Genomic DNA, 12,692 nt, shown 5'->3' on the forward strand with positions numbered 1-12,692 from the left:
GCACAAATGCTACATTATATAACACTAAACTCAAGACAGACTTGGCAATTTCCTGAAGGATAGTTCTATGACACTGTGTTTGTATGTAATAGAGACATTTGATTTCTAATTGACTAAGAGAAATAGAAAGGGAAAGAGAAACCTTAAAGATGATGTGAGTTTTTTAATACTGAGTCAGAGGATGGCTCTCATCTAAATACTGTGCTCCTCCCCAAGTTGTAAGCATGATTGTTATTTGTCCTTCCTCAAAGAGGACAAATGACATCAGGAAAGTGAATTCTTCACTTGCTGGTCAATTGGATTTAAGTGAGTCTGGGCTGTGCAAAGTCACCAGTTATACTCTCTCTTCCAAAGTCACTTGCGACCAGTGGCAAGTCAGGATGAGTGAAGATGCTCTCAAATGCAGGGAGAGAACTGGTCTATTTAAGCTAAGGTCATTCCCAGATCTCAGTTTGTATGAAGTAACACCAATTCAGTGATTAAATCTAGGTAACAAATAGGTAGTAACAAATTGACTTGTTTTCTAGGAAGACTTGGTAACTTGTTTGATTCTCAGTTCTTGTGTTGCTTAGGTAATTTTAAGAGTCAACTTCTTGTGTGAGATTCTTTAAACAGCTGAATTGAAAGTTCATCTTTCTCTCAAGTTGTACATCTCTATTTACTCTGGTGTATACTATCTGCTAAATTAAGCTGTCGAGCTTCTCTAATTACTATTTTACTTCCTTATTTTGATAAGTGTTGTTTGGTATCTACATTTCTACTATTTTCTATTATTGTTATTGTAGTAAGAATTTGATGGGGTATTTCGATAAGAAAATCATGGCTTCAAATCTAATATGGAATAGATCTTTTTAGCTCAATACTATTCTTGAACATAGAGGAGTGAAGGAGTGATCACTCAGCTGTTGTCTTTATCCCGACAAAGGAAGAACTGCTCCCTAAAGAAAAGTCTCCCTAAGATCTCTCTAAAAATCCCTGTTACCTTGGGGTCATATGGTTTGTTATATATTCCACCTATTATATTGGTCATGTGTCTGGTACAAATAGTCATTTGGTGAGAAAGGAGTTAAAATAGTCACCCTTTAGCTATAATGAGTGTTGGACCATTTCTAAACAATAGTGCTCTAGGGATTGATATTTGCAATTGATTTCTGATCTAGAATGACTGTTGCTTTTTAAATTTATGTTTTTTTAAACACAAAATATAAACCTCAAACTCCAATTTGTCCATTTCTACTACTAATTAAATTTAGCAAAAGTATATTACAGGCATTAGGGGTAGTGGGGGGAACAATACGCTTAAGGTTTTGATTTGGAATTCCTGTCCTGGAACTTGAGTTGCCTAGATTGACAAGTGAGTGTAAACTCACTTATCCCATTATATTTGGTCAACACCAGAAGAGATCATATTCTATTCAAACAAGAACTCTTAGCCATCTACCTATTAAAAATGCACATTCCACTCCCATTTCTAACTTTGGGTTCACTCATCAAATCAGTAATATTTTTCCTTCTGGAAAGGTCATAGCATTTGACTCCCCTACTCATTATCCCTGTGATTTCTCAGACCAAAATTCTTATCCCTATGACCATCACTCTTTTAGATGGGTTGTAACCTCCTTTGAGAATGTAAGATCCTTGAATACATGGATTGTTTTGTTTTTGTACTTGTATTCCCAGCATCAAGCACAATTTCTGGCACATAGTTTAAGTGCTTAATAAATGCTTTTTTATTCATTCATTCAAATAAAATTGACATGCTGAAATAGTTAGACTTATTCCCTATCTAGATATATTACATGAGCTCCTGGGTTGAGGGTTTAGGAACTGCCAAGGAATAAAACATATTACTTCTGAATAGGAGGCATATATGGGGTATAATTTACAATCTCCTTTTGTGCCCAAGGACAGCCAATTCAAACATTTGTTATTAGACATAAAATCAAATTAAATAAAACTTTCCTAGGAATTTTTATTTCATCATGAAAATCTGTTTTGTTTTGTGTTCACTGAATAAAAATTGATTTTGAATTTGAAATATTTAAGTGAAATACCCTTCTCTTTTATTGGCTTCTGGAATGTGAACTGCAAAATTTATTATTGATATCAAAATAGGCTGTTCTCCCATGCTGAGAAACTGTCTGGTAATTAATCTGGAATTCTGTGAAAATAAAGCAAAAACTTTTGATTATCGTGTATTTTTTTTCAATTTTAACTTAAACTTCTAAAACTTCAATATTATAAAAATTGTGGCATAAGAAAAATTTAAAGATATAGACATTAACCAAAAGTATATACTTAAAAATTAATTTGAGAATAATTTCAATTAGTTTATAGTTTATTCCATCAACAAGTAGTAAAAATAATTTAGTATTTACTAGAAATTATTAAGCTTTTGTATATTTTTGAAATTTACTTTTGTTGTTTTCTTAGCCTGTTTCTCCTCAAAATAATTAGGTGGAAAGCAACACTGGGTTAATTTAGTCATAAGCAATGCTTGTGATGGGCTATTTCATATCCTAACCAACCGTCCAAACAAATTTTTTTACTTACTTACTGAAGTGAGCAATAGTGTTTTTTTTAGGTCTTTAATATTGACTAAATAGAGAAATGATTACAGAACTTAAATATGAAAGCGAGAAGGCAACAGAAAGAATGAGGGTTGGCTGTATAAGAAAAGAAGATAGCTGAATAAAAAAGGCATTATATATTTAGAGGTCATCTAATGTAAAGATCTCCAAATTAGAATATACATCCATCCAAGGAGCCATGGGATAACTAATGGGGATATGTAATCAATTAAATGAAGGGTTGGAAGATGCACTAACTTCATACTTGCTCTAACAATTTTGGAACTTTTATCTCACACAATCATACAGCCTTTGTGAATCTTCTTGGTCCATCATGTTCCAATACTTCCAACTCTGTTCCCTTCCATTATTCTGCTCCCCCTTCTACGCAAGCTTCTAGTCCCTCCCCTTCCATATTAGGCATTGTCTTTGGGGTAGTAGTAATCAAACTGCTATCCTAAAACCTATCTAAGAATTTTCTTTGAGGAAATACTCTCCCACCATCCCAATGTACTCATATGCCCCCCTTCCTTGACAAATCACTTTCTGATTATAGCAGGTATATTTTGGTTGACTATATGTTCTGGGCAATGGCCAGTGAGTAAAAACCACACCTCTGTTTTTTATTTTTGGTGAGACAGTATAAGTCAGTAAGATGAAGTGTAGATGGTTTGTAATTTGCACTGCATAACTCACTATCTTTTTTTTTCTCCAAGCCCTTTCCCCCCAATTCCTTATTCCTATCTAGAGTACCACCATCCTGCCAATCTACCAGGTATACATCCTGAGAGTCAACTTGGATTCCTCACTTTTTCTCACCTCACCTATCCAGTCAGTTACTAAGTGACTTATAATTTCTACTTCTACAAAAATCTCTTCATCTATCTCTCTTCTCTCTATTCACAGCCACCACCCAGTTCAGTTCCTCATGATCTTTTTGATTTTTTCATGTCTGAAATTTTGAAATAAACTCCTAGTTGGTTACTCTTCGTCAAGTCTCTCCTCTTTTTGATACATCGTCCATATAGTTGCCAAAGTGATTTTTCTGCAATTCAGACTTTTATTCTTTTACCCAATAAAAATTTGTGATTCCTGTTGAATCTAAGATAAATATAAAGTCCCAGTTTGGCATTTAAATCCTTCACAAGTTGGTCCCAACTTGTTTCCCCAGTCTTAAGATTAAACATTCCTCTTCCTATTGCTTAGACTAGTCAAATTGATCTTCTTTGTGGTGCCCATATATAAGACATGCCTTTTCCTTTCCTGTATCTTTGCTTTGGCTTTCTTCCATGCTTAGGCATATTGTTTATGGTGAGTTATTTCCAAACAGAGAAACATGAATTTTGATACAAAGTTGTTTTGTTTACTATTAAGATTAATTTATTTTATTAAAAATTAAAAATTCATGTTTGATTAGCTAAATTGATCAAATTAAATGGATAATTAAACACAAGCAGTTATTATTTTAAAAGCCACCCAAACTTCCCAGGCTCTTCACAGGAAATTTAAAAAAATAAAATGATCATGCTTCCTTCTATTTTAATCTAATTTATAGTCCCTGTGCAAGAAGCAATTAATGAAATCAGAAGGTGAATCAACATAATAATTTCCTGTATCACACAGAGGTTTTGCTTTCTGCTTATCTCTTAGCAAAGTACTTCATAAAGTTGTTTAACTTTAAGATGTTTGACAAATAGAAGTGTTCCAAGTTTGCTGATATTTTCTATAATTAAAAGAACTGTCAATAGTATGCTGTCTACCAATTATCTGTGCATCTGTATCAATCTCTCCATAATCTATTAAATAAATATGCAATATATTCTTTCAAGATAGAGGCATATGCATATATATCAATATGTGTTTATATACATGCACATGTATACACAGATACATATATGTTTCAAAGAATAAGGACTAGGATTGAGCTGAAGAGGAATGTTATGATCTAGATAATGGATTCACTGAAAAAAGTATGGGGAATGACTTGAGACCAGTAGATAACAGATAAATGTGACTAGGATCTAGATAATTTATCGGTTTCTGAGTTAGTAGAAGGAGGTTTTACAGATGTCAGTGGGGAGCAAGGAGGATATTTATTCTATTCCGGGGTAGGGAGAGAGAAAAATGAGAGGAGAGGATTCTGGGAAGATGGTGGAGAAGGTAGTTAATTCTAAGCTCTCCAGATTTCCCTCACAAAGAACACAAAATTGCACCTCAGGGCTAACATAAATAAATAAGACTTGGGTCAGAATAGTGATCCCCCTGAGACAATACAAGATAAGATACCAGGACAGAGGTTTGGCCTCTGTGAAGTGTAAATGCTTTCAGACCAGTCTCATTTAACAGCAAGTTGTGAGCCTTGGGCTAACTGGGTTGGAGGTAGCCTCAACTTGCACCACAGGAACTTTCACATTCTAAACCTACTTGGGGAGTCAGGGAAGACTGGAGGAACCTTTGCTGATATGGAATGTCATACTGCTGGTTATGGGCATTTACAGGAAGATGGAGTACTTGGTTTTGGATTCCAGGACAGAGAAGAAAACTGAAGGAATATTTGAGCCCAGAGACACTCCCCTGCCCACACCAGTGGAAGTGATTAAACTAACAGGCTCTTTTTTTAAATGAGCAGGCAAAGGAGACAGAACCCAAGTATAGAAAATTATTATGCAAATAGGGGAGATGGGGTTCATGTTCAGAGGAGGATCTTGATGTAAAAAAAAGCTTACCTGTTCCAAAGACAAATGGTTACCTTCCCAACCAGAATTCATATAAGAACTCAAAAAAGACTAAAAATCAAGTGAGAGAGATTGAGAAAAAACCTAAAAGAAAGAAAAGCAATCCAGGAAAACTAAGAAGATTATGGAAAGAAAGTCAAAAGAAAAGGAAATCCAAAGTCTGAAAGAAGAAAATGATTCTTTGAAAATTAGATTTGTCCAAGTGGAAGCCAGTGAAGTTATGAGACTAAGAAATAATAAAATAAAATATAAAGAATAAAAAAAGAAAAGAGAATGTGAGACATCTCATAAGAAAAAACAGTTCTAGAGAACAGATTAAGAAGAGAAACAGAAGAATAATTGGACTTCCTCAAAGCTATGACCAAAAAAAGAATCTGGATACAATTAATACAATAATGAAAGAATATTTTCCTGAAGTATTAGAACAAGAGGGTAAAGTAGAAATAGAAAAAAAAATCTATCAATAACCTGCCAATAAGCAGCCAAAAGGGATCCTACAAGAAAAACCTACACAGGAATATTGTTTCTAAATTTTGACACCCCAGGAACAAAGAGAACATTTTACAAACAACTACAACAACAGCAACAATCACCTATTGAAGATCTTAGAACTAGGGCTGTGGCCAAAAATATTATATTCAGCAAAATTAACTATAATACTGAATGAAAAAAGATGAATATTCAATGAATTGTCAGATTTTCAGGATTTTATGGCAAATAAAAATTTGACATTTTAATCAAAATCAAAAGAGTAATTAAGGATAAAATGTTTATGTTTTATATATGGAAAACTATATGTTTAAGTGTCATTAATAATTGGGTAGTTAAAAAGAAATACTGGAGTGGAGCTGAGTATGATGTGATTCTAACAAGTAAAACCATGTAGGAAAAAGTAAAAAGAAGAATTATGTTACACAAATGAGGTGGCAAGACAAAAACCGATACAGAGGAACTAGATGGGGGAGAAGGCTGGTAGTTCTGAAATCCTAGAGAGGAAACAATACATCTATGTCCAGAAGGGTATAAAAACACTCCAAAATTTACAAAGAAATAAGAGGGGGAGGGAATAGGATAAGATAGAGTACAGAAAGGTGTTTAAATTAATGGGAGTGGGATTAAGAGGGAGAGAATGGGTATTGGGAGAGGAAAAAAGGTGGGGTAAGTAAATAACAGCAAGGCAAGGTAGTGTAAAGAAGCAGAAGCAGGGATATGAAACAAGATATACAACACACAATTAACAATGATCAAAAGTAGTGGTAGTAATCATTGATCTCAAACAAAGTCAAAGTTAAAAAAGAGAGAAATTTACATTATATGTCAGCCATATTATTTTCGATATATGCATGTGTTTATGCATATGTATATATGTGTGTTTATGTATATGTGTGTGTGTGTGTATATATACATACATATATATACACACATAAATCTATCTGTGTTTAACTGTAGCGTACTTGGGGGATGTGGGTGGGAAGAAAAGGGAAAAAAGGATGTAGTAAAAATTATAAAGCAGAGAACAAAAGAAAACCTACAGAAAAAAAAGAGATAATACTGAATACAATGTCTTCTATTATTATATATGCTTTCTTGAAATGGAAATTTATTGTTACATATTTTGAATCGTCTTTTATGTCTGCTATGCACATTATAATATCTACTTTTCTTTTTTCTGTCTTTTCTTTTTATCATTTGTATTCAAATTTTAAATAAATAAATGTATATTTTTTTAAAATGAGGGAAATTACATCTAGCAATGGAATATTAGAGAGAATGGCCTTGCATGAGGTACTTTTTGGAGAGAAGTCAAAAAAAGGAAAAAAAGCATGAGAAAAAGTTCTTAAATGAAAGAACTGAATCATCTCAAAATCCTAAAACTTCTTAGAATCATTAATTTTCCTCAAAATTCGGCTCCTTATTCCCTGAATTTCTACCTCCACCATACTTCTGAAGTCTTCTCAACTTGAAATCAATATTACAATAGAAATGAAGAATAGGTTCAATAGGAAATGATACAATGGGAGGATGGATATTCAGGAAATTGTGATCTCAGAAACTTAGAATTCAAGATCTTAGAGATGGAAAAAATTTTCATTGCTGTTTAAGTCTATTCATTGTAAATATTGGTGCCCACTAATATTGGCACCAATGGCAAGACCTGGTGTGACAAAGAAAATGATGAGCCAGGTATGAAAGGATATGGTGCCATCAGGAATATATCAGGTTTCATTTAGCTTGAAGAGTAAGTAGTATAGGGTGAGGATAAAGGGCAGTTTGCAAACAATTAAAACAGGCATTCTAGAGAATCCAGTGGAAGGGATAGACCACTGAATATAAGCAGATGGACAAGAGTATGTGAGTATGATTAAGGACAGAAACAGGAAGGTATTTTCACCTGGACAGGCAGTCATTTTGGATGACAGGAATTAGAGCCCCAGGATTAACCAAGAACAGGGTAGTTGCAGTCCTTAATCAGTAGAAGTTTACAGAACGAAGCACAGGCTAAATGTTCACTTCTCAGGAAAGTCTTAGAGAAGATTCTTGCTGCTCGGGGCTAAACAAGACTAGAAAACTTTTTTTAGTTGTATCCAATTGTAACATACTTATCATTCTGATTCACTTCAAAACCAAATCATGTAGATATCTGTTAAGTGTTAATAAAAGAGATTTCAAGGCAAACAAAAAAGATTATCAACCACTTATGAAAACTAGTACTTTTTGGAAATTGATTCCGTTATGCCACAGCTCTCTTGCATTGTCCTGACTCAGTTTTCCTAATTATCCTGACCAGTTCTGACTCAGTTTCTCTAATTGTTCTGCTTCAGTTTATAATTATCAGCTCAAAGCTCAATCCTGTAAAACCTCTTCTCCCACTTTATCAGAATATTTGATAAGGATAAAAGATCTTATGTTTTAGAATATCAGACTGCCTCTCCCCAACCCAAGCTACCAAAAAGTCAGATACAGTCTTATCAAGATGCCTTTCCCCATCTCCGAGGTGCCTCCCCCCCCATTATGTCATCCCACCTCCGGAGGCTCATCCTGCCCTGTCAGAGTCCCATTCCCACTCTCAGCACCCAGACTCCATCCCTGCCTCAATCTACCCCCTGAGTCTGAGCCATGTGTATATAGGTCATTGAGAACTCTCATTGTTTGCTGGATTCTTGGAGATGATAGTCTCATTCAGCCCTGGGACCAAACCATGGATCCATTTGGTCCCAGTAAATCTCTCTCTTTAAATAAATTACTAAATACTCTCTAATCTCTATCTTGCCTCAGTTTCTCTGGCTTTATAGTTCTTTTTTTTTTTTTTTTTTGGGAAAGCACATTAGGCACATAGTTATAAATTGCAGAAGTATGATAGATTTTAATGATTACTCCAGTGTACTATGAGTTCAGGTCTTCTAGTCAGAGTGGGCTTTTTTTTTTTTTTTTTTTTTTTATTCTTTAAAAGAATTTCTTAACATACCTATAGCAATTCATGGAAATGTTATAATGTTTCCACTTACGACTGAAGGAAGTGATGCATTGTAGTGCAACTCCTCAGGACTTGCATTTTCTGGATCAAATACCCATATCACTATATTCTGCAAAGTAAAAGGTAGATTTTGGTATTTTTTGAAAAAAAGCAATTGACATTTTCCCTTAAAACTCAAATGAATAACAAAGAAATAAGAGACTAGACCTGTGATTTCAATGGTATAAATAGCAAACATAATAATAAATAGCAAATAAATAGAGACTAGGTCTATGATTTCAATGGTATCAGGAATTCCTGGTAAGAGACTTCCTCTGCCAATGTAGCAGAACCCTCTCAGCGACTGAAATTTTTAGAAAGTTACTTGGATACTGAAGGTTAGATGATTTGCTAAGGTCACAAAATCATTTTTGAGTTAGGACTTTGAGTCTTCCTGACTCAAAACCCAGTTATCTATCTATTATATTATACTGGTTCTTTAACATATTTAATGCTAACATTAGCATTTTTATAGAAGGATTCAAAGTTAATAGCAACCTGTTAATTTTCAAATGAGAAAATGATTTCTCAGATTGAATTATTTAGATTTCCATAAAAATTATCCAGGATTTATATTAGTCTATTTTCCCCTTTGTATCTGAACAATAAAATGGATATCTTAGCAATGAAAAAGCCCTCTGAAATGTTACCTCTGTCATGTATGATTAGACTGTGTCATTGTGGGGTGAAAAGCAAGCTAAGTAAGTCTAGTCGAGAAACAGAACATACAGACCCAAAGTAAGCTGAATTCCAAGATATGAGACAAAATATAAAAAGAACTATTATATTAGGGCAAAAAATCTACTACTTAGGTATCAAGTAAGCAAAATATACTTAGAAATTGCAACATGAAAATATGTTAGATTGTAAAGGATTTGTTAACCTATGAAATACTGGTACAAAGATAATACATATTAATGTTGAGTTTGTGAAACAAAGAAGTGAAACAATGGAATTGAAGGTTTACAAGCAGATCTTTGACCCTGAGAAAAGTGTGTTTGCTTTTGACTTACCAAGATTTAGTACAAATGATATTTTATTACATAGAGATTTCCTTATATGTGTGGCTCTTCTCCTATGCTTTTGGTCCATTTAAAAAACAGACATTATGATGGGCCATTAATTGAGGCCTTATTCTAACTTTTAGTCACAAGCATTTGTTCCTTAATCAGTTTTTATCAATTCTTTAAAGGAGTTTTTAAGTGAAATATCTTAACTTGTAGATTTTCTGTTATTATAAGGTAGATATTCGCAAACATTTTGGTCCCAAGACCACACTGTTTGGAATTATTGAGGACATCAAAGAACTTTTATGTGAGTTATACTCATCAATAGACATCACATTAGAACTTTAAATTACTTAAATATTAATTCATTTAAAATAATAAGTCCACTATATATTAACACAAATCATATTTTAATGGAAAGTATGACATGAATTAATGAGAAGAGCAGCATTGTTTTACATATTTCTGCAAATCTCTTTAAGGTCTGGCTTAATAGAAGACAGATTCTCATATTTGCTTCTTCATTTAATCTGTTATTTTAGTTGAAGTACTTGAATATATGTTTTTCACAGGCATGGAATGGAATAGGGAGGAGTTTTTCAAGAACAAATAATGATTCAGTATTATTACAAAATTGTTTTGATCCTGAAAAGGTCTTGGGGACCCCAAGTGAACCATGAAGCATACTTTCTATTGTAAAGCATTGTCACATTTTATATGTATACTCTAACCCAGTGGTTCTCAAACTTTTGTTCTCAGTATCTTCATGTTAAAAAACTATCGAGGATCTGTTCAAAGAGTTTTTGTTCACATGGGTTATAGTTATAGCTATTTACTATATTAGAAATAAAAAAATGATTTTGAATTTGTAGACCCTCTGAAAGGGTTTCAGAGACCCCAACAATTCTTTGGACTACACTTTGAGAACCACTGCCCATATATCCTTTAAAATTTTAGCCAGTCCTGATAGAAAGCCATGTCATAAGGATGCAGATTTAACCTTGTTTGTAGCAAGTGCATCCAGTGTCCTATCTAACTTTTTCTGAAAACTGATTCTAGCACGCTGGTATTCAGACCTTGGCTTAGACTTTCCCTGACTTTCATTTTAACATCTCAGTCCTGTACAATGTGCTTTCCTGCCTTGGTTGATCTCAAACATTTTATACCTTAGTAGGTTTCATCTGATTCCCTCTGATTGTATTTTATCTTCCTTCTTCCTTCATTTAAAATTTAAAAAAAATATGGACAAGTACTAATATTCAAATATATGAACAAGAAAGAAAAAGAAAAAGTAGAAAGAAGACAATAAGTAAAAAAATCAATTTTTAACTCTTTGTACATATAACCATATGAATAATTAGACTGCAGTCTACATCACATGAGATTAGTATCAGTCATAGGATATAAATTCCCTCCTTTCATTTTAGAATAAGAGATTATAATAATAGCTAGCATTTCTATAGTACTCTAGAAATTCTCACTTTTGTTCCCATTTTATATAGTTGCAGAAACTGATTCAGAGTTTTAAGAGCAATTCCTCAAGCTCACACAGCCGATAAATGTCTGAGGCTGGATTTGAACTAAGTCTTCCTTACTCCAGATAACTGAAATACTGGGAGAGGTAAGAAATGAGCAAAGTACTTGGGGAGAGGAAGTGAAAGGGAAAGAAAATGAAGGAAAGAGGAAGAAAGAAAGTCAGAGGAAGTGTTAGGATCAAAGAAATCAGCTTAGGATGCACAGGTAATACTCAAAAGTGAAATTTTGAAGACAACAAGTTGAACAGGAAAAAATGGGATTTTGTAAAAAGAAACCATTGTGGATACAGAGGGAAGTAGCAAGCCAACTTAGATTGAAAAAAATTTCAGAATTAGGAAGAACTAGAGCAAAAGAGACTTAGGACAATTTTTAAGGGTGTTTTTTTTTCTTCCATTATATTGAGATGAAAAGGAGAATCCAAGAAGGGATATGGCCTCTTCTGGATTGTGACCCATACCAGCCAACAGCAAAATCTCTTGTGATATCCACTGTGAAGTTGTGTGAAAAACAGTACTTGGAACCTGGAGCGAATGCAGAAAGTTGTTGGAAATTATGGAGTTGCAGAATAGTGTAAATAAGGATGATTCCCCCAAGGAAAAAACATTTCTTTGGTATTATCTAGTTCAAATTTATATCCTGATCTAAATTTTCTGCAGCACGGTGATGAATCTCTGAGCCATAGAGATTCCAACGTCTTGAAGTAGAACAAGAACAATAATCTGACAAAACAAACCAAAAAAAAGAAGTCTTTTGGCCTTTGATTCCTCAATCAAGGAAATCCCTTAAATATTGGGATCCTTGTCTAAATGAAGTTATGAGAACGAAAATGTGGTGGCTAAGGTAGACGAGGTTAAATCTACTATCAAATTCCAGATGAAAAAGGTGCTATAATTTTGACAATTGGTGCTTGATATAGAAGATGACAGATAAAGGATTTGTCTACAATATTCCTGTATGCTTATCCTGTATGCTAAAGAAAAAACTGCAAATGTGAAGATATTGCACAGCAAAGGTACTGTGGGTAAGTCCCAATATCCGTATAAGTCATGGTATTAATGCATGGTAGAAGCTGCTAATTAAAAATAAAGACATAGGATAGGATTTTGCTTGGGTGATAGTACTGATAAATACTGGATCACAAAGAGAAAGCAGAGTTCTTTGATTTATAATTTGTTCCTTTTATTCTGAAGAGGAAGATAACTTTACACTGGGAAAGAGAACAAAAATGACTTAGAAGGATAATATATATGGCTAGATGAAGTATATTCTCAGGTCTTGAAAGAATCTGCAGATGTGATTGAAGTCACTCTCAGTCATATTGGGAAGATCA

The 12,692-nt window shown here is 33.7% G+C and overlaps 1 protein-coding gene across 1 annotated transcript in view; it reads right to left on the reverse strand.

Moving 5' to 3' along the window:
• LOC127559568 (cation channel sperm-associated auxiliary subunit epsilon-like) overlaps window positions 1-12,692 on the reverse strand; it is a 124,815-nt gene that overhangs the window by 68,906 nt on the left and 43,217 nt on the right. The window contains 2 exon segments of the mRNA XM_051993459.1: window positions 2,055-2,161; window positions 8,812-8,889. Of these exon segments, the coding sequence (XP_051849419.1) occupies window positions 2,055-2,161; window positions 8,812-8,889 (185 nt within the window).

The sequence above is a fragment of the Antechinus flavipes genome, chromosome 4 (assembly GCF_016432865.1).
Source record: "Antechinus flavipes isolate AdamAnt ecotype Samford, QLD, Australia chromosome 4, AdamAnt_v2, whole genome shotgun sequence".
Taxonomy (NCBI): Eukaryota; Metazoa; Chordata; class Mammalia; order Dasyuromorphia; family Dasyuridae; genus Antechinus; species Antechinus flavipes.